We start from the raw sequence: 23,274 nt of genomic DNA, 5'->3' as shown, positions 1-23,274 counted from the left end.
GACCTTTCAAAATAAAAGTAATGTGAGCGAGTATTTTGTGTAGAAAAACTATTGTAACGTACATCACTGGAAGAAATGAAGTTACAACAGCTATATGGTGCTGTTACCTGATTTTGGTGTTGGAAGAAATTTGAACACAATTATGGCTTAATGACCAGTAGAACAGCTATGTTTAATTCTATTTGTTGAGATATTTTGCATGTAAAAATAATATATTTCACATAGTTTTTAGTGAGCTTTTAGTAAAGTGGAGAAAAAATTAAATCAAATAAAAATTATAGAGCAACAAAAAAAAAACAGCACTGTTGTATACATGCCATACATGAAGCTGATATTAAAAATGTATGTCTCTCTCTATCTCTATCTATCTCTATCTGTGTGTGTGTGTGTGTGTGTGTGTGTGTGTAACATTCTCGATCTGAATATCCATCAAGGCTATTAATAAAGGATTACTTCTTCTTAATAATTTTCATTGCCATAAGATAGGCCTATTCAGTTGGCAGCTATAATATATTCTTAATATATGGGTGTTTACATTGTTTATTAGAAGATCATCACTGTATTAGTCTGCTAATTAAACCAGTTTATATTTTGTTATATTTTGTTTGTTAAGCACAGAGGCACTTATTATTTTAAAGTTTTAATTCGGGCTGTGAAGCATAGGGAATTCAGTGTCAAACTCAGTGGAGAAAGATGTTAAAAACAGCATTGTGTTTTGTTTTTGTTTAAACAATAAGCAACCATAATCTGAGTTCACAAATGTGCATTGATTTCTTCTGTACTTTTGTGAAAACTAATTCTGGAAAAAATAAATAAAAAGATGCATTGTTTTACACAGACAGGACCTTTAAGCCTACCATTTAGAAATACAGTGGACATCATGGTGGTAAATATACGCTATGGAATGATATAAAACTATACAACATCGATCGAAGGAGTAGATTATGCGAGATATCTTTATTTAGCACGTTTTTACATTTTCGTGATTCTTTCTCTACGTTCCCTTAACTTTGAAAGGCTCTACCGGAAGTCAGTCGTTGACGTTGTGTTTGGCTCGACGCTGCTGTTGCCTGCTGTAGATAACTTGGTGCTGCTGAGTGAGCGCTCTGCTCACACACTGACAGCAAGTGATGGGAGACAAACTGGCTTCTTGACGCGCGTATCGCTCACCTGGCGACATTTTCACCGCCTGTTTTTTTTGTTTTTTTTTTTTACCAAGATTCTTTTTTCTAATTTCTGTTAAGAAATAAAAAAAAACATCTTATCATTATCTCTAAGCACAGCTGGAGTTGAAGCAGGAGGTGGGCACCCGCCGCGCAATTCGTAATCAGTTTGGCTCTAATTTGTGTTTTGGGAAATTGCGCGCTGATTGTCAGGATTTGAGTGATGGCAGAGGAATGAGGTGCCTTTGCCAAAATGCCTGTTGACTGGAATATAACTTTTCCACGGCGGTCCTATGGAATATAGTCCGATTCTACACAGTCTACATGTTGTGCCATCATCCCACGTGAAAAACAAACTCTTTGTGTTTTGCATAATGCTGTCCCTGTGGGTCTATATGATTTATTGTTGTGTTGGTTATTGCTCCACCATGCCCAACCTGGCGTACGGCTCGGTGAACAGACACGAACCGGACGCAGAAGTTGGCAATCAGGAGTCCTCTCTCGGGGCGTCCAGGGACTTGCTGAATAACGAGAACGAGTTGGACAGCAGAGGAGAAGAGTGGGATGAAATTAGAGGCGAGGCGAAGGCGTTGGATGATAATGCCATGTCAGGTTTCTTCAATGAGTCGGAAAGTAAAAAGTTGCCCCAGGCGATCATCATCGGGGTGAAGAAAGGAGGCACCCGGGCGCTGCTGGAGTTTCTGCGCCTGCATCCAGACATCAGAGCGGTGGGAGCGGAGCCGCACTTCTTCGACCGCAACTACGACAAGGGACTGGAGTGGTACAGGTACATCATCATCTCATCTGTCCTTATAAAACATGAATCCACTGAGCTCTGCTGTCATTAATTTGTAAAAGTACATTAACTGGGCTTCTGCTGCCTTGCTGAAGGGCAACTCATGAGTTATGGAGGCTGTTTTGAAGCTCTTGGCTGAGGCTGACTGAGTATAACATAAAAACACAAACATCTCTGCTCTTCTTCTGAAAAATGTATTTACAGATCTGTCATGAAACTTTTTTGTATAGGGCTGCAACTACTTCTTATATTCATTATTGATAAAACTGCTGATTATTTTCACATAGGCTTTTGGGGTGATGACGATAGTGATATTGTGAAGCATAAAAATTCAGATATTGTTAATACAGCTAGTACAGGTAATATACAGCCTACATAAACACACATTTTTTGCACTGACCCATCAAAGGTGGCTAACAAAGACATATAATGGAGGCAGGATATTTTAGTTTAACAATTAACTTTATCCATAATGACATCAGGTCACTGAAACATACACCAGTATTTTTAATAATTCCAAATAAATAAAATACAAAACCACAAATAGAGCATAAATAAATGTATATATAGGACTGCAACTAACAATTATTTTCATTAGCCATTAATCTGTCGATTATTAGTCTTGATTAAGTGATTAGTTGTCCAGAAAATGGTGAGAAATGTTGAACAGTGTTTCCAAGATCCCAAGATGACGTCCTCAAATCTTTTGATTTGTCCACAACCCAAAGATATTCAGTTTACTGTCACAGAGGAGTAAAGAAACCAGAAAATATTCACATTTAAGAAGCTGGAATTTTGTCCTTTTTTTCTTCAAAATCTACTCAAACTGATTACTTGATCATCACAATAGTTGGCAATTAATTTAATAATCTATTCATTATCGATATATAGTTCCAGCTGTAGTATACATTTAAACCTGAATTAAGAAAAACGATCAAATACACATAAAATGCTGCCTATAAAGCTAATTAATATAACCAACCTGCATTATGTTCTGTTAAAAAAGTTTTCATATAGCTTCATATCAGACGACATATATACTGATACACACCGATACATGAGATAGGCAAATATCGGGCAGATAACATCGGTCAACCAACGCAACATCAAAACACTCATCACAATTTCTCAGAACCCAAAGTGACGTCTCCAAGTTTCTCCTTCTGTCCAACCAGCGGTCAAAACCCAAAGACTTTTCATTTACCAACATAAATGTCAAAGAAAAGCAGCAAATCCTCACATTTAAGAAGCTGGAACCAGTAAATGTTTTATATTTTAGCTTGAAAAATAATCAATTTATAATCCAAATAGTTGGGATCTAATTTTCTATCAGTCCACTGATCGATTAATCAAATAATTATTGCATCTTTACTTTGTATCAACCATTAAACAACTACCAAAGGAAACAATTCTATCTGCATGTTATATAAAGACTTTGCTCCATTAAAAAAGTCTATCCTCATGTAACTTTAACTTATATTACACCATAGCTACTTAATACAACTTGACAAGTCGATTTGGCTCGTAACGTTTTCTGCAACAGTACAAAGAACATAAAATGTGATAATCAGCAGTGAAATCAACTGTTATTTCAGTACATTTCCTGGGATTATGTGTGCAGCAAGGTGATAAGAAAATGGAAACAGAAAAAGTGAGAAAATAAAATAATGATAGCGAATAGTGACAACCTTACAGAAACACAGATAGCAGAGAGCAGTATAATTTTTACTGCTATTTTGGCACTGACCAGTCAGGGATCTGTGCCATTGCAGTTCTCTGTACTCGTCACTATTCATATGTTTCAGTAATGAGTAAAACAAAGAATTAAGAGTTCATCAAGGATTGTTGAAGGCATGGGTGTTTAAAGATCCTCACCCTCAAATGTTCAAATATTTATTCATGTTTCAAAGTTTTTTTCTTTTTCTTGTGTTCTTGTGTTTTTGCCACATCTGTAGAATAAAATATGGTTCTTTGTAGAACCCTCAGAGGACAAGAGAGTTACAAGTGAAACCCTTAGTATACAAAACCCTTAGCATATAAAAGCATTGGGTTCTGGATAAAACCCTTGGAATATAAAATGTTCTTGGTAGAAACCCCCTGGCATATAAAAGAGTTCTTGGTAGAACACCCTGGGTGGGTTCTTGTTTGCACCCTTGGAAGGCAGAAATATTCTGGATAGAAACCCCAGAGAGGGTTCTAGATGAAACCCTTGGAATATAAAATGTTTTCGGTAGAATCCCCTGGGTGGGTTCGAGACAAAACCCTTAGACTATGAAAGGGTAGAATCCCCTGGGTGGATTTCTGTTGACAGCCTGAGAAGGTGGAAAGGTTCTAGGTAGAACCCCCCAGAAAAGGGGTGTAAAGGGTTCTACCAGGGACCAGAAAGTGTTCTACAATAGGGACAAGCCAAAGAACACTATATGGTTTTAGCACCTTACAGTGTAGTTATACGGTGAAGTGAACTCAGCCAATAAAACGCTGGTGATAAGGTGATAAGTGTGACCTCAGGTGATATCATCATGTAGAATACAAACTGTTGATATGCTCAGGCAGCAGCACCAGGCCATTTTATCAACTGGGACTGTGAATTACAATTTTAACAGCTGCAGGTGCAATTAAATCTCTAATGTCAATAAACCACAGGTCACAGATAACACTACGTACATACATTTCTATTCTGCAAGGCTAAAACTTTCCATTTGCACTGACAATTTATGTAACTCCTCTCTGGCACATTCATTTACAAAAGCACAATCAATATTCTCCTTGTTTGCATGACCTTCGCTCTGAGTTCCTGGAATTTTTCTGCACCTGCATCTACACCTTGGATCTAGACTTTCTGCTGCTCTCTGACGAGAGTTAGAAAAAGATAAAGCAGTAAAGCCTCCATTTAAATTTGACCTGAATTCTGGATGCAGTTCAAAGAAACAGCCCTTCTATGGTCGGGAGTCAGCAAGTTGCATCATGCCGTCATCCTTGAGCAGCCAGCAGGGTGATTCAAGATTATGAATTCCAGGGTATTGATTCAGTGGTAGCAATTTGTTTTGATCTTCAATCCAAATAGACATCACTGTCAAGGGCCAAGATCAGGAATCTGACTCTGCTAACACCTTCGACAGTGTATATCATGACATTTTTATTGTTCTCTCTGCCATGGCAACTGTCATCCTCTTACCTCACATCTCAATATATGCAAGCTCTTCACTAGTGACTCAGCTGCACACATTTCACAACTCACTACTCTTTGTGGAAATAAATGACAAACAGGATTTATTCAGAGAAATTATCGATCTTTTATGTCCCCGGAAATGATCTAGCGTTGAATGCTTTACATCAAAGCAGCCACATTGTTAATAGGAGATAATAAGAGATGCTGCTGTTTCCAGTGTCCATTTGACTGAGCCGAGGGATTAACAGGCAATGTCAAAGGATCTAGACACTGTTTCAAAGCTGGCTCCGTAGAGCTACAATAGGGGAAGCGAAGCATTGTTCAAAGGACTTCTCGCTTAAGCTCCTTTAAGAATTTCCGGACAGGTTTAGGACATTTTTGGATGATCAGTCTGTGAAGAGTGATCTTTTGTCCATCTCTACAGACTGAGCAACAAGAACAAATTGAAATTATCCTATGTTTAAAGATGTTTTCACTTCAAGTCTTCCTGCTGTTTTTACAGCACACAAGTGATGCACAAGTACACTCTTAGAAATAAATGTGCTAACAAGAAGCATAAAGGACTCTTTGCCTTGTCCTCATATGATTACCCTTTTTGGTTCCTTGTAGAACTTTTTGTAAGGGTTCCACTTTGAACTGTTTCAGGGGACCTTACCAACCCAACATAAAAGGTTACACCTAGTACCACCTGTCAAAGGTCTCACCCAGAACCTGTTATGAGACGTTTTACACGCAGAACCTTCTCTGACCTTTCCACCTTCTTGGGGTGCAAACAAGAACCTTTTTTATATTTCAAGGGTTTTATTTAGAACCCATTTAGAAGGGCGTCTGAAAATCCTTTAATATTCCCAGTGGTTTTATCTAGAACCCACCCACAGGATTTTACATAGAGCCTTTTTACATATCGTCCAAGAGTTTTATCTAGAACACACACAAGGGGTTTCACCAAGAACCTGTAAATATTTCAAGGGTTTTATCTAGAACACATACATGGGATTCTACTAAAAGCTTTTTATGTTCCAAGGGTTTTATCCAAATTCCATCAAGGGGGTTCTACTGGGAACGTTTAAATATTATGGTACTAAGAAACCTTGAAAAAACTCATAATGAAGGAGTTCTTCTGAAAAAGGTTTTTAAGATAAAAAGGGTTCTTAATGGAACCCGTGGTCTTACAAAGACCCATTGACAAACACTTTTGAACCTGAGTCCTTCAGGAAGAACCCTTTTGGATCCATAATTTCTAAGAGTGTAGGCGACGCATGTCAGGAACGAGTAACGTCAAGCAGAAAGACAAGCTATCATTAAACATGGATGAAATGAAGTGTTATGAAGCAGTTGCATATAATTGAGACGTACCAGCTTCTTGTTCGACTGCATACCAAACACGCAGCTAGAGGATGTGGGAAACTGTTTCATCTTGAGACATGCATAATGAAGGCTTCTTTTCCCACAGAGGTGATCGTGCTAATTAAAACAACTTGGCTTGAGTTGTCACAGTGCGAGCACTTTGCCACAGAGTGACCCCATACAGCAGAGCACCGTGACACCGAGTCAACTCTTAATGATCATTTAGTGGAGCTCCGACAGCACCTTGCCTGGCTTTCTGGCGGCACACATCGTTGTTGGACGAATTAGTCTTTCACACAACACTGCGACAACTCGCTGACTTAATATGTGAGCACTGACACACCTTTTTGAAGCCTGTTAAAGAGATATGAGGCACTCATCCATAGTCTGTGACAACAGATGGTGTTCGGCGTTGTACTACTGTGGATAGGGTGTTACAATCACATCTAAAGGTTTTACTTACAAGTATCTGACACTAACCCTAAGCTGAAGTGTGTAGAGGAGGAAACTGAACTGGTTTTCAAGAGCTGAGAAACAGCCAGGAGATGGGTTAGCTTACAGAGCAGCAGGCCAGCAGGTACCTTGACTCAGGCCTTGGCAGCACTCGTCCTTGCTCTTGTTAGTGGTGAGCTCCGTCTTGTTTCGTCAGTTCAGTTTTGGTTGGTGTTGGATGGATCCCAAAATAAAAAAAGAGCCTGTTTTCATGCAACAAGTCCTTGAGATGGAAGGTGGTGGAGCTGGAGCTTTACAAAAGCCAACACTCATTCAACCGCTGCACACTCCCACACACCTGAGCCTTGTCACATAATTAAATACTCCAGTGGATGTGTGTGCACCTCACAGGGACGTCATTTCAATAACACACAGCTTAAACACACCTCATTATTATTTTTTAATGAAAACTTCTCTTTTTTGGGAAAAGGAAAAGAAAAGGAAAAAGAGAAACTATAACCCTGTGTAACCCCTGACACAGAGTCAGCAGCAAAACATAGTTTAGTAATCTTAAAAAAATCAATATCAGTTTAAATGTAAAAATACCCATTGCCAATGGAGTTTGGTTGGAGACAGTGATATTTTGCTTAGTGGTTTCCTGTTAGAAAATGCTGTCTGATGGCAATGTGAAGCAGTGAAAATATTCTCAATATAACGTACACATGATATTGATTTTTTGTGTAGCTAAACCCGTACACTTTCATGCTGGTACTCCTCTGCTTTTCCAAATTTGCGGCACGTTTAACTGTCATAAACTGACTACTGACCTCATACAACCCCACTTCAAATAATCCAGACTATCCCTTTAAAACTTTGTCCTGTTTGATCAGAAGTGAGTCTTGAAGAGGCGCCAAGAGCGTAAAGCCAGACAAAGTTGTGTGTTGATTTTGTTCGGCCATATGTTTCACTTCAGCGCCTGCAGACTAATGGCGTGCAGTGGCTTGGGGAGAGGAACGGTCCACTGGGTGGGCTTATCAGCTCCTGTGGTGGCATTGAGTTGTGCCTCCGCCATTTATCTGCTGTGATTGGTGTGTCCATCCTGGTGGAGCCCCACATAGAGGAGAGGCCCCTGCACAGCAGGACACCAACCACAATACAGCACATATTCACTATGTAGGCAGGAAAAGAGGAGCAGGCAGACAATTGTGCACCTCCTTGGCCCCTCCTTTCTTTAATAACAGCATCCCAACTTCCTCCTGTATGTCTTATTTTGGCAGGTTAACTACTCATCTGCTGAATGCATGCTCAAATCAAGGTCTTCTATGTTCTCTACACTGGATGTGATTTAATTGCTGTAATTGTGTTTTTCCTCTCGAGGTTCCACATATAGAACAATGAGCGGCCTTCTTACTAACTCATTGAGGGTGTCAGAGAAGACGGCATAATCCTCCTCAGAGCCCCAGGGAAGCTTACTGCAGGCCAGTGGCAGATAGAGGGCAGTAAATTTAAAGTGAGTCTTTAGAAAGTGCAACAGTATTATGGAGCTCAATGAAAGGGGATGCTGGAGAACCCCCGGGGTCTGCATTAACCCTGACAATAAAAGAGCAGACAATTAGTGTGAAACATGTTTTCTCTGCCTTCACTTTGTATGCAAATGTGCTCAGAAGGGTGAAAGTGCCCTTTGACGAAGCCCAGCAGGAGTTCATCAGAAAGAGCATTCATTGGAACCTGCCCAAGAAAAGACTCAAATGCTACACTTAAGCTTTTTAGGCCAAAAGTTGACTTTCAGAGATCTGTGTGTGTGGAAAAGTTGTGTTTCCCAAGAGTCGGTTCATGTGAGTCCGCTGGTGGCTTTTTGCTTGCTCAACACTTTTAGCTCTTTGCGAGGACACAGGAGGATTGGTGTAAGTGAGAGAGCTCTCGATATAGGTATCCCCCAAGCTTAAACTAATGTGTCAGCACACTGACAGGAAAATAAGGGAAAACTGCGTCAATAATGAGATGCTTCAAAGAAACAATTCACACATGCTAGCTGTTGTTTCAAACATTCCCGAGATATTTCCACAAGCCATAAATCCTTGCACTTAAAATTTAAACTTAAAAAAAGCAAACCACATTGTTCTGTTCCAAAAGACTACAATGATGTTAGCATTTCTAGAAAAAGTCCACTAGACTGTCAATACTGGTGATGTGCACCGCCCCCTCCTATTCTGGAGATTGAGGATTTAATTTGCTGCAACAACCCCCTGGGCTTTTGCTTGAGGCAATTTGTCAAACCACAGCACTTATTACAGCACTTTGGAAACACTGAAACAAAACAAGTTCACTCCATTATATCCCCTCGAGTTGTTGACTTCCTCATCTCTCTCTTTTGTTGTATCTTCAGAGAAAATGTGCCGTTTCCTGCTTCTATCTTTCTCTTCAATGCAGAGATTCCCTGACAGCAAGTCAGAGCAACTTTAGAAAACACCAATCTGCCTCAGACATCTTTGTTTTGCGTCTTTGAAGTCTTATTTGCTTTTGCTGATCCTCTCAGACCAGCATGCATCTGTGGGGAGTCATCTAATTGTAGCAACTACTACATGCATCTGGAAAATACATAAAATGCAAAGAATGAGTTTTTTTTTTTTTTTTTTTTTTTTTAAACATTTAATAGAAACTCTTAAATCATAATTGTGGATGTTTTGACAAACAATTCCCAGACACTCATTGAAATAAAAATGCTAACTAGAACCATAAAGGGCTCTCCGGCTTGTCCACATGGGTAGAACCATTTATAAAGGTTCCAGCTGGAACCATCTCAGAGAGTTCTACCTAGAGATGAACATAAAGGGTTATTACCCAGAACCAACTGTGAAAGATTTCACCCAAATCCCCTGTGAGTTGTTATGCAGAGAACCCTTATATGATGTAACTGTTCCACCCAGAACCCTCTGTTGGGGATCTATCCTGAACTTCTCCATCTTCTAAGGGTCTTAAGAGGAACCCACCTAGGGGGTTCTAGCAAGAGCATTTTTATATTCGGAGGGTTCTTAACTGAACCCTTTCCGCAAAAAAATGTTTCTTTAAAAGCAAATGGTTCTGGGAAAAACCACAGCCAGAACCCTTATTTACAGCATTTACAGTTACCATGACACTGTTGCTCATACTAGTATATATAGTAGTATATTAGTATATTGTCTCATTTCTGACATATTATTTTGTTTTGTTGCATAAAACCATGTTTGGTTACATGAACACATGAGCTATTGTCACCTGCTCTCTCATTTCTCTTGGCTGTAACTGTTTCTTTCACTTTCACTTCAGTTTCTGTCCTTCTGTTCACTCAGAACTCCTCCACCACTTTATTCCAAAAAATGTACTGAGGTTCACTTGATTATTATATAAGTTGTTGTTGTTGTTGCCTTGTTTGTCCAAGTCTTTATTATCACTGTAGCTGCATTAGTTGCTGGCTGGTGTCTTTCTGTTTTTCTCTGAAGTCACTTTGTCAGACCCAGAATTTCCTTTGTAGTTTATGGCATTCTTGTTTTTTGTAAATGCAATATCTTAAGAACGCCTTAAGGGAATTTCTTCAACGTCGGAACAACGTCCACTTGGACTCAAGGATAAACTGATCATAACTAGTGGTGAAAGGTCAAGGCACTGTGACCTGATAAAACATTGGTTTGGCCATAACTCAATAATTCATAGACCAGGCTGGAAGTGTGCAGATCTCTGAGGCTAACTCAAGTGGCATCACTCGAGGCAATTCATCAGATTTTGTGTAGTTTCCTCTGGAGTAACAAAATATTTTGCACATTTTTTCACATATGCAGTAGTCCTCCAAGACCTGTAAACAGATGTTAGATGGTTCATTCATGAGTTGGTTGGGTGAAACAAACGAAACAAACCAGGTTACTTAAAGTAAACTGTCTTCCCTCATCACTTGCACTGTTAATACTAAATGCTATTGCACTCTAGTTTCTATAGTTTTAGAGACAGTATGGCTCCAGAGCATCATTTCATTTACATAAGCAATCCTGTTTAACTGTCTAGTTTAATACTATGAGAGTTCTGAGTCTTTTACATGTTTTCATGATGTCTTTAGGAAAATCTCTCTTCTTTACACAGACATTAAAGTCAGAATCACACCTGTTGATCAGTCTCTCTGAGCTGCTGGCCAAAAGAGAATCAGACAACAACAATCTGTTCACACTGAAACACATTGCACACTGTTGGCTCTGTTTAGCTGAGAATCTCCAACATTTATCTGATAATATATATTTGTTAACACAGCAGTTAGCTACAAATCATATATCCATCCATACTGATATTGATTTTATCATACATTACTTTTTCTGTTCAATCACTTTGACAAAAAGTGAAATGACATCCAGTGTGATTGGTTTAGCTTTGTTGTTTTTTGGGTTTTTTTTGAGTAGCATCCTCCTGATCAAAAGTTCTCACTGATTCTATAAACAACTGATTGTCAGAAATGTTATGTGTTAATTCAAGGCTGACAGTTGTGTGAGGAAAGCCAGAAAGGCTCATGCACTGCTCTTCCTCCTCCTCCTCCTCCTCTCCTCAAACCGGGCCTGTCTCCACCAGACAGCCAGGTGGCCTTGAGTTCTGCATACACTGACAGTAATAATGGAGGATGGGAAAAAGGCTTCTCTGCACTATCATTGTTGCTCAGGAATGCTGTTGAGATAATGAAGGTCCTGAGTGTAAAGCGCAATGACGACGACTTTCACACGCGTGATAAGATGGCCTGCAGTGACCAAAGAAGACCATCCCGAAAGATGTTTTCCTCTTTGATTTCTGTCTGGAACTCATCTCACAGTATATTGGTCTGATTATTATAAGTGGCTGCATACCACCACCTCTCATCCTGTCTTTGAGAGGCAGAAAGATTCCCACGGTAACTCAGTCCCTCTCACTGTAAGATTAGAACCCAAAATGACATTAGATAATGCTGAGGGGTTTTTTTCTGTAGCAGTCCCATGTCACAGTGGTCTGAAAACCTGAAATATAGATGCCAATTAGAGTCAGTCAAGCAGAATACTGCTGGATACAAAAAATGCAGTCTGGTCGGAGTCTGAGACTGCATCGTACTTCTTCCGTACTTCGGTGAACTCATTACTTAGGGCATCATCCAGCGAATGTAAACAAGGCTTTCAAATGCTGTCTCCCCAGCAGCCAGTTTAATGGACACACCTGACTGCCCAGCAGACAAAACACGGGGAAATTACACAACACAACACCAGGCCAGGATTAATATCTGTCTGTAGGGGTGATGTATCTCAGTGTTTCTCAAATGGGGGTAATCGTAGCCCTAGGGGTGGTTTGGCATATTGCAGGGGGCACATGAGATTTTTTTTTTAATGTTGATGTAAAAGTGTCAGTCATGCATAATTCCTAAATTATACTATAATATAGTGTTGTAGTGCTCAAGAGGTCTGGAAACCACTCTTTAAGAGTCTCAGTCTCATTTCAGAATTGACCGCGTTTTGACTTGTTCTTGGCTCAGTTTGACTCAGTACATTAGGCGAGGCCAGAACGGCAAGGCTTTGCATCACCATTACAACAGATCTACCCCCTTGAAGGTGGGTCTTGTGACTTTGCTTGAGTCGAGCGGCTGTAAAACGGTGGATAAACACTTAATTTCCAATAAATTCTTCACAATAAAAGTTCCCTGTTGGTATTGATATGCTTTTTTTTTTTTTTTTTTTACAAAGCAGCAAAATCAGTAAATGTTGCTTTTTTCAAAATGCTTTTCATCAGCAGTAACTTAACAGGACTCCTGTGAAAATGGACATGAATCAGTAAAATAAAGCAGATACCTGAAAGTGCAAACAGCGACACTTGTGGCTTGTTGTGGAAACAAACGCACATTGAGTGTTGCCTTCAACTTAGATTCCATCACCACATATTCTGTCCTGAGGGAGCCAAACCTCTTTCTCTACAGTAGTTTTATAATGTTTTTTTGTGGGTAATTTCTCTATGATGTGTTGAAACAAGGGAGAGTCAGCTATGAAAATTAGTAACATCTCTGATATTCCCAGCAAAAAGGTTCTTCAGATCGTGTCCCTGTAATGTTTGTCCACCACCGTATCCTCACTATGAGTAGAGGCCCTCCCTGTCAGTGCCAGTGATTTTTGTCTCCAAGTTTCATGTTGCTGTGCTGCCATAGCAGATGCTTCAATAAATTACATGTTGTATTTTTCTCCTTTTTCTGTTAAAGTTAATTAGCTAACTTGACAGATAATCTTAGCCAAATATTAGTCAACTCGCTAGCTAATGTTAGCAAAATGCTAGTTTACCAGCTAGCTAATGGTTGATATAGACTGACTTGGTTGTTAGGTAGCATAACTTAAGATGTGTATATATATTGCTTTTACAGATCCCCCAGCAATGTCTTTTAACCGTCTTCAAATTTTAGTGTTCTTTTCAACATAGACGAGCCTAGCACATATCGCATCTAAATACAGGAAACAGGGAAAGAGAAAGCTGACAAAGATACCAAACTTGCTCAACTTGCTCAACAGGACTACCAAGAGTCAGTATTTTCACCTCTTGAAAGTATGCGTCTCTTTCTCGACCTCATTCTCCATGCTTTGTTTAGCTTTTTGGCTAGCAGCTGATGTGACGTGACCTGAGCTGCTGCTTGTGCACATCATCATAAGATAACCTACGAAAAAAACAAATCATGTAATCCAGCATTACTTAGTAACTGTAATATAATTACTTTGGAAATTTTAATGTCTTACACTACTTGTTACTGTTTAAAGTAATAATATAACAATAATGAGTTACTGAATAATGCATTCCTGCCCAACACTGCTGGTCAGAGGGCCATTGTCTGAAAATTCAGAAACCATGAGAAAGCTTGAGAAACACTGATGTATTTTGTACTAATGCTGGAGGCAAAGGCAAATACAGCATCTAAAGTGGCAGTTATAACTAACACTTAGGCTTGTGGGTCGGGGCAGTTGATATGGCCTATGTGGTCTCCGTCTCCAACATCTAATCCTCTCTTCACTCCTTCCACTCACTCCTCTCCTGCTTTATCTCCTTCTCTTAACAGTCTTCCTCCCTGCCTCCCTCCGTTATCTTCTTAGTCCTGCTGCTCTCCTCCTCAACAGGACAGGTTAGAGGGCAAAGGATGTTTATGTGTATGTGGAAGCATCGATATAGATTTATTTTTAGTGCACCAATTATAGGTAGAAACTCTTCAAAGCTTAGGCTCTTTGCTTTGAGACTTTGAAAATACATTTACACCCACTTAGATGTTGCAGTTTTAGAGTAAAGCAGTGTTTTACCTTCATGGAGTCAAATAGAAACATGCAAAATTCATGAAGGGGCAAAAGTCAGCACGCTGTGGCTCAATTCTAGAGAGAGGGCTATTTTTTTTATTCTCTTGAAGCTGAATGATGATGCCTTTGCGTGGCTGATTGATAGATGAGGATGCACTGAAACCTATTGGTTCCAGGCGACATTGTTTATTAAGCAGAACAAATTGTGAAAGCCTGCTACATCTGCCCCCCTAAGGCAAGTCTCTCACTGCTCGCTCAGTCAGAGATGTTCTCCCCTGCTCTATCTCTGCTAAGATGAATAATGCATGTGTTTCTCACACAGATTGTTTTGCTCGGGGACTAAGTGGAAAGTTTGATTGGTAGTAAGTTTTTGTGTCCCTTGAGGCCCCAAGAAGGGCCTACAGCATCCGGTTTGTGTGTATCCAAGAGATGTGGAAGATAATTGCAGGGGGTTCTGATATAGTTGTTTGCGTCTCTCATACCTATTACCTTGATTAGGTCTGTGGTTTTTCCACCATATACAATGGTGGCGAAGGCACTCAGGGAGGGAAAAGTGGAATAAATGTGTCAGACCCAGGGCCTCTGTAGAAAGAGCTGGTGACATTAGGTGATGAAACTGCATAAGAATGAGAAGCCTGTGTGTGTTTGTATGGCAGTAATGAGGTATGGGTGATGCCTACTTTTCCCATAATAACTACAGCTTTTTCCCAGTGCTCTGCACAGTCAAAATCTTGCAGAACATTTTCTGCTCGTTTCCACCACATAAAATTGTAAGATGAAAGCTGAAGTGTGTGGAGAGGAATATTGAAGCTCCTTGTGAGTACACCAACAGATGGTTGGAAATGATTGTAATCACTTTAATGACATGGCTCCTCTGCTTCCCAGTTGTTCGATTTAGATCAACTGTTCACACCCAAAACATGAGGAAATTACCAATAATTGAAGAGTTACTTTTTGACTAACCTAAAACAGTATGTGGCTTGATGCTTGGGAGCACTTGTGAACAGCACATCATATCATACATTTATTTGCCAACCTCACATATGGCAGAAAAAGAGATATCTGCATACTTCTTTTGCATTCAAGGCATCTGTTGCTACAGTATGAGAAACAGCATGCTCCGATGAGGGTCTGCAGGGACCAAAAAGTTAGTTTGATATACTTAATAAATAAATCTCTTGAATGCAATAGCTTTTCTTTTACTATGTGAGGATAGAAAACATATATGACATGGTGAGATGCATCAGTCTCTGGAAGATACTGAGCTCATTCCCAATGCACCGACATTATAAATACTGCATGTGCAAGTATTTTGCATGTATAAGTATAACATACATTGGATCAATGCACTCTGCAATACATGCTTGCAGTTGTGCAGTTTGAAGGGTTAGTGCAGGTTAGGGTTGTATGAGGTACTTGTCCTTAGTCAGTGTAGTTGATGGTCTGCACACCCCCAGTAGGAGGAGTGTAGGAAGCTGCTGAATTTATTTATTTTATTTATTTATTTTCACTTCTTTATCTTGCTGTCAAACAACCCTTTCAGACAGTGAAGTGAAGCCATAATACCTGTCAATGTTCACTTCAAAGCAACCAGACACGTTTGACAAATACAGCAATTTTACCTCACAAAACACCAGACCAGGCCAGCAACTCCTGTGTTCTGTAAGGTGAAATTACTGTTTTTGTCTTTTTTGTTTTTCAAAGGAGTGTGGTGGCTTTGGAGAGAACATAGATGAATATAATGACTCTGGTTTCCGACAGCCAGGTAAAGCATGTGAAAATCCTAGTTTCTTTAAATGGAGTCTAGGGGGACAGGTAAGAGCACCAAAACAACCCTTTGTGGTTAAACAAAACACATCTTTCTCTGTAGGGATCCTTTCCATGTTGTCAGACACTTAGACACTTTGTCTAGACAAATGTCACATCAGCATCACATTCATGTGACAAACTCGTTTCTGCCATGCTGAAGCTGTTAATGTAGGATCCGTCCTGTCCATGCATTTCAAAGCATCAGCAGCAAAGGAGCAGCCAAACTTCCAGTTTTCCATCAATCTGTGTGAATTTTCCAGAAATATTTTTCCATCAACACTAATGATTGTGGTTTAAACACAGTAGTGTGTGTGCATGCAGTGGGTGTGGATGAGCAAAAGAGAGGAAGGAAAAATGGCAGAGGTCTAGAAGTTGTCTAGTGGCAGTAAATGTACTGTTTACCTATGAAATAAACACTGCAGAAAAGAACTTCCCATGTCTTTCATCCCAGCTGCTGGGATGGGAGAGTCTGTGGGATGACAGTTCCTAGGTTGTGAAATGTGAATAAAATACTGCACTGATATGTTTTCAGTGTCTTTGTTACTAGGAATGGACCTCATATTTACAAAAGTATTGTCAAAAAAAAAAAAGTCTAATTAATGGCTTCACACAGCTGTCAGATGCAGCTGAGATACACGACTCGCGGGGCTGGTGCAGACAGCTGCATGGATTCAAATGAGAACATTTCTGTTGTATGACGCATGCAAGTAAAAATTGCATCTGACTTGCTTGTGGTCGAGACAGGGGGTTAGTACACTCTGAGCCTTTCAGTGGTACAAAAAAAACACTTTTAGTGGACGTATTTTGATGATCCCAAAAGGATTACACTGCGGTTTATTTTGCCCACTCTAAACTGTTGTGGTCTCACTCGATAATGGAACAATTTCAAAAATTGTTGTTCCCAGATGGAAAAATATCAAAGTTACTTAAATAATATAGTGATTTTCTTAGGTGGGCATTTTTAAGTGGTTGAAATACATTTTGCTGCTGACCCTGTCCTCAGCAGCTTCCTACGCCAGTACTTCCTGCTGTCTCTCCAAATTAGGGGCATGCTGACACCATCTACTGTAGGTAATACAGCAACAATGGATAACCTAAAACTGCACCTGTAAAACGTTGCATAAGGTTCAGTGAGCAGCGCTCTGACGGTCTCAAAATGTAACTACACTGGGCTGCACTCAAGCCTACAGTTTGTATTATTGTGGCCATTACTTGTATCTCTTCTTGGATTAACTACTTACCATTGATTCTCATCGTCATGGCCACGTATCTCTCCCCCTCTCTCTGCAGAGACAAGCCAGCCACCCAGCCAGCCAACAAGGCAGTCGACCAGCCTCTAATGCTCTAGCGTGTTTGGCTTAGTCCTAATCCCCCTTGGCTCACTTTAGCCATTATCCAGTCAGGGCTGCAGTTAACAGGCTATATTATGATCAACCAGAGCCATCCAGGGTCTAGAAGAATATGCAGTTATGAGAACAGACAGCTCCCAAGCTTTGCATTTTCTCTTAAGGAATGTGTGGCTTCTCCAAATCTTCACATTTCACTCAAAATTACAGACAAATATGAGGAGAAAGGTGAAGTCACTGTCATCTGTCTTGGCATGACATTAAGAAGCATAATACTGCCTATTCACAGTTAAACCAGCCTTTGTATAATGTAATGAAGGTGTGGAGTATTTCAATGTGAGGCTTGTGGGGTTTGAAAGAGGATTGAGGTCTTAAGGTAGATTAAATGCAGCAGCGGGAGATGAATGTCTTTCTTCAGAGTTTGTATTTAGAACATGTCATGAACTGCGTATTGTGTTCACATGCAATCGCAGATGATTGATAGGACTCCTGCTCTACCTACCAGTTCCTGTCACTTCAGGTACATTCACAGACTCCGTTAATGTAGCTTGTGATGTCTACAATTGTCTTCTTGATGGTGATTGACTTGCTCCTGCCTGACAGTACTTTAAACCTGCCATGGAGCTTCTGTGTCAGTGTTAATCTTGTCTTCCTGCATGGGACCTTTTGAAAGTTGGTTGCTTCAATAAGCGGTGGCATAACAAAGATGAATAGCAGACCTGTTCTTTGCATGTTTCTCCTGGATTTTAAAGCTATCTCCCAGTTTTGCGGTTTCTCCCAACAAACTTAAATGGCTCTCAAACTTTATTATGACTAACCATCATACACGGATCCATAAGTTTTGTATGTTTCTCTGATGTCACCCAAGTGGCCAGATTGTGTATGAAACACAACCTACAGATACAATCCACACGATACATGCAGTTTCAACCCATCTGTCACAGCGATTCAAGGGGCATGTGTGCAGCTGCTCTGGAAAACTCTAAATACATCAGCAAATTTAAGTTCATGTATCTGTCTATCATCTATGTGTGAGTCACCAGGATAGTGGTGATGCCTTTTGCAAATCCTGTAGTTTTGATTTTAAGATAGGGCACAGTGGGATCAAACGAAGTGAGCCAACATATCAGGTCTCAACAGTGCAAGCATTTCATCAAGGCACAGAAGGGTTTATATATTATATTTGTTTATTTACAACCATCCCTTTCCAAACCTATATCAGTGTGTATGCGGGGAGTTAAAAAGTCTAAAATACAAAAATCTAAATTGTAGGCCTTAAAATGTCTTGATTTTGATTGATCTTAAAAATTGACTAGAAAAATTAAGTTCATGTTATTTTTTTTATTTTATTTTAAGTTTCATTGTTTCATCTCACTTTTAAATGTGTTTTGGGGAAAAATGTCTTGGACGTGCTGTAACAACTAAAACATGGAACCAATAACCACTAACTAGGTGCTTTACCATGCTAAAATCAAATGGCTAATCAGCAGTATACTTCAGAGTCCTTACCTGACTTCTCTGGAGATTTGCTGCTGGGAATGCACCTATCCCTTGTGTTTTTGCAGCATCACAACTATTCAACAGTGATTTGTGCTTATTTTTGGACATGTTGCAAATGTTAAACTGTTTTTCTTCTTCTTCTATTATAGTTCCAGTAGACTAGATGCTTTGTGTGGTACAGTGGAAAAAGTAGTTCCAGGTGACAGGAATCCTGAATTTCAAAATAAAGGATTGGAAAGCAAAACTGCTGAGTGTTTGTTTAACATTCAGAATGAAATGCAGTAACAAAAAACACTGATTACAAACAGTCATATAAAAGCAATTAAGACAGGTGAGCTGTTTCAGACCATGTTCCCTGATTCAGACATCGCTAAAACCTTTATTGACAGTACAGACGTGAAATAGGTCTTAAATTGCATTCATAATGGTCTTAAAAAGTAAAAGTAAATTTAACATGTTGAAACATGCAGAAACCCTGTAAATGTTGGCAGGTATATAACTGAATATAAAAAGACAGTGTTTTTGAACCTACAGTAGAAATGTAAATCAGTGCGTTTGTGTCTTTTGCAGGGAATTGATGCCCAAGTCATCAGATGGCCAACTGACCATGGAGAAGACCCCCAGCTATTATGTCACCAAGGAGGTCCCTGCTCGAATCTACACCATGTCTAAAGACACAAAGCTCATTGTAGTTGTCCGGGATCCTGTCACCCGGGCCATCTCCGACTACACCCAGACTCGCTCCAAGAAGCCGGACATCCCGTCTTTCGAGAGCCTGACCTTTAAGAACATGTCAGCAGGTCTGATCGACACCACATGGAGCGCTGTCCAAATTGGCATGTATGCTAAGCACCTTGAGCGCTGGCTCCAGTACTTCCCCATGGAGCAGCTGCTGTTCGTTAGCGGGGAGCGCTTGATTACCGACCCTGCAGGTGAGATGGCTCGTGTCCAGGACTTTCTTGGGCTCAGGAGGGTCGTCACAGAGAAGCATTTCCACTTTAACCCGGCAAAGGGCTTCCCCTGCCTTAAGAGACCTGAGGGGAACAGCAAGCCGCACTGCCTGGGCAAAACCAAAGGCAGGACCCACCCTAATATTGACCCAGAGGTAGTGCAAAGGCTAAGGGACTTTTATAAACCCTTTAATAGCAGGTTTTACCAGATGACGGGTCATGACTTTGGCTGGGACTGAGAGGGAAATATAATAACAGACTCATGCTGGTCCCTTGTCTGTGTTTTTTTTTATAGGTTTATCACTCTGGAGATATTGTTATACAGTGTCTGTACAGTATTTGGTGGATGTGTAAAAAGTTCAGAAGTCTATTTTATGATAATTTATTGTTATGATATTAACTCACTAAGCTGCCTAACCAGGTTTATTCATGATTCACCACACACATTTTTAATTCTCATTAAGTACATGGACATTTTTATACAAGCACAATGTTTTTACGGGTATTATGAGCAGGTTCAGTATCCTTATTTTGGCTTCATGTGGATAACCACTTCTCCTTCTTTGACTTTTCCAAGTGCTGCTTTAGCTTCACCTTATGCTGAATGAGATCCAACTCCACAAACAAACTGGTAATATCCCCTTAACATTTGTCTGACCCTCAGAGGTCTGAAGATCCACTTAGGCAGGTCGATACAGGGCCCCAGCTGATCCAGTGCCACTTGCCAGGTGGATCAATACAGTAATAGCTCCTCATCATGTCAATTAGACCTGAGTGATGGCACTGCCTTGATCTCTCGAGCACCATAATAAAACATGGATCCATTAAGGGTAGCAAGTTTATGGTTGACCCTTGAGCCAACTTCAAGTTAATATAATAATATGAATTTCCACTGCAATATTTTGACTTAACCACTATTTATACCGTTTCTGCGAAGGAATGTTGATTGGGATCCAGTATAGGGTCCTGTCACGATACTGCTGGGATGTTTTTATCCCTTTTTTTTTTTTTTTTTTTTCAAAAATCTGCTGCAGGGGCTTCTTAATGCCCGGTCAGTTATTGCTTTTTCCAAAAAGAAAATGCTTCATATGGCTTAATCACATCCATTGATCTGTACTGAAATGACTCTCATTGATCATCCTGTACAGCTTTTTTTTAACCACAGGTGATACTAGATGTGTTAATGATGCCCTCACCCAGGATACACCAACTGATGCAAATACGCATTGCTCTAAATTGTTGTAGCTTACTTTCAGTAATAGCTGAAGATAATTAAAATAAACCTACCTTGGGACAATATTCCTCAATTAAATTTCATGTATGGTTGAGTTTTAGTCAACCAAATAAACAAACAGTTTACCCTTCCTAAGTCCCACCCCTTTTTGCTCTGTGCTCCAATAACACTTGAGTAAGCTGGCTAAACCATTAAAGGGACAGTTCACCCCAAAATTGAAAATATCTATTTTCTCCCTGGCCTGCAATGCTGTCTAACCATCCAATTTTTTTTGGTGTGACTTGCAGAGTCAGGAACTAAATGGCAAATATATTTGAAAAATTCAAAACTAGTGTCTCTTTCTAGAAACCATGACCTGGTTTCTCAAAATAATTCAAAGACCTCATTTGACCCTAATAATACTGCAGGCCAGAGTGACTATATATGCAATTTTTGATTTTGGGGTGAACTGTCCCTTTAAGGTTAAATTTCTTGTTTCTTGTTTCCTGTGCTATATTTCAATGTGCCAGGATTGTCTATGTTGGAAAGACAAGCCAATTTTGAAGACACTTAAAAGATGTTTTTGGGTGAAGCGACAAAGCCGACAGTCACATCAAAAATTGTTTTTCTTATGAACATAGATGAGTATAGCCCATGCAGGCTGAGGAAACAGGAAAGGAGAAAGATGACATGAAGTTCTGCCAGATACCAAGCTTACTCAACCGTCTTTGGACTGCAGACCAAAAAGAGGAAGGTCAGTTGTCAGCATTTTAACAGACGTCATTCCATAATGATGAACTGCAACCCCGCTGTTGTAGAGGCACTATTTTGCTGTATGCATCGCTTTACAAATATGGAAATGAAGCAGGTTTGACTGAGAAATTGATTGAAAGGCGCAGTCATTTTTATGAAGTAAGAAATAAATATGTTTTACCAAATTTCATGTCTCATCTTTGGCTTTACTGATGCACATTATTTTACCACATTTACCAGATTACAAATTACTTGATTAAAATGCTGAACTTGTGTGACTTTAATGCACTACCCTCACACCTTACCTGCGCAGATGCCTGCAGGCGAAGGCGCACTGCTGTGTCTAATTCACCATCTTGCACATTATTGCGCTAACGGGCTAATTAGCACAGCGTTGTTAACTGCTTTTAGCTGCCTCAGCCGCCCCGCTGCCACCAACGAGAGGGCTTTGTTGCCATGACCCCCACAAAACACAAAACAAAGTGTCAGGTTTTTCATCTGGAGAGATCTGACATGTGAAAAACACGGGGCATTCCGTTATGTCCCTGGGTGACACTTAACACTCCACAATATGAAGTGGGGTCAGGTTTCAAGCCGTTGTTCAAATGTGTTCATGTGGATGTAAACAGTGTTTGAGCTATAACCTGAAGCAGAGGTAATCTTTGTCAAGGCGATTATGCTGATGATGACACAATATTCAGTCACATAATTAAACAATACTGTTTGTTTTTATCCCACAAACTTCTTCTATCTTCTGTCAGTACATTCTATCATATTTTAGGGAGGCACCACACGTTTTCTGTGCACTTGCCCCAAGCAACCCGTCCCATCCATCATGCAGCACAGCTTTCTGCAGAGCAAAAGGTTACGGCCAGGTATGAATCGCTCTGCTCTATTAACGAACAACCTTTATTTAACTCTTCAGCAAAACACCCTCATTTACCTGGGGCTGCCAGAGGTGATGAAGCCAGTCTCCCTGGTGGCAGGCTAGCAGTCTGATCACTCAGGAAGCAGCTCCCTTTGCAATTACAGGGATAGAGGAGGGGTGCTGTAATTGCTAGGCTCCCAACTGGGGAATTGCTGTTAGCACACATCCCTCCAGGCTGTTGTAAGGGAGGCTGCTGTTGTTTGAAGGTTGGGAAGACAAGGAAAATAGACACCTGGCAGCCTTGAGCATCAAGCGACTTCACACATCCACTTGGCAGCCACCACTGGGGAATAGAATCAGAGCTGTGCAATAAAAGTGAAACAAAATAAAACATCATACAGCAGCAGACTGTTTGGTTTAGAGAACAAATGTACAGAAATGCAAAGCTTGGGTGCTGGCAGCAGGATGAACTGTAGCCTCATTATGATGTCAATGAAAAACCTGTGTTTTTCTGCCAAAATGTGCCAAAATCTGTCAAAATGTCAGTCATGCAGGAAGTGAGTTAAACATGTTTGTTCTGCGTCTGCAGAAATGATTGCAAGTCCTTCATCCACTCAATGTTTGAAACAACTC

General features: G+C 40.1%; 1 protein-coding gene across 1 annotated transcript; it reads left to right on the top strand.

Annotated features, from left to right (window-relative positions):
• Positions 1-941: 941 nt before the first annotated feature.
• Positions 942-21,276, top strand: hs3st3b1a (heparan sulfate (glucosamine) 3-O-sulfotransferase 3B1a). The gene is made up of 2 exons (XM_084744428.1): positions 942-1,950; positions 19,428-21,276. Exons 1-2 carry the CDS (start codon positions 1,457-1,459, stop codon positions 20,044-20,046), a joined length of 1,113 nt encoding a protein of 370 aa, XP_084600554.1. The 5' UTR covers positions 942-1,456; the 3' UTR covers positions 20,047-21,276.
• The last annotated feature ends 1,998 nt before the right edge of the window (positions 21,277-23,274 follow it).

Source organism: Lutjanus erythropterus, chromosome 19 (assembly GCF_056507025.1).
Source record: "Lutjanus erythropterus isolate fLutEry1 chromosome 19, fLutEry1.hap2, whole genome shotgun sequence".
NCBI lineage: Eukaryota > Metazoa > Chordata > Actinopteri > Lutjaniformes > Lutjanidae > Lutjanus > Lutjanus erythropterus.
This window is presented reverse-complemented; position numbering and strand designations above follow the sequence as displayed.

Coding starts and splice junctions, on each gene's coding strand:
- hs3st3b1a (XM_084744428.1), top strand. CDS start 1,457: ATGGAATATAGTCCGATTCTACACAGTCTACATGTTGTGCCATCATCC. Junction 1,951..19,427: donor AAGGGACTGGAGTGGTACAG/GTACATCATCAT, acceptor TGTCTTTTGCAG/GGAATTGATGCCCAAGTCAT.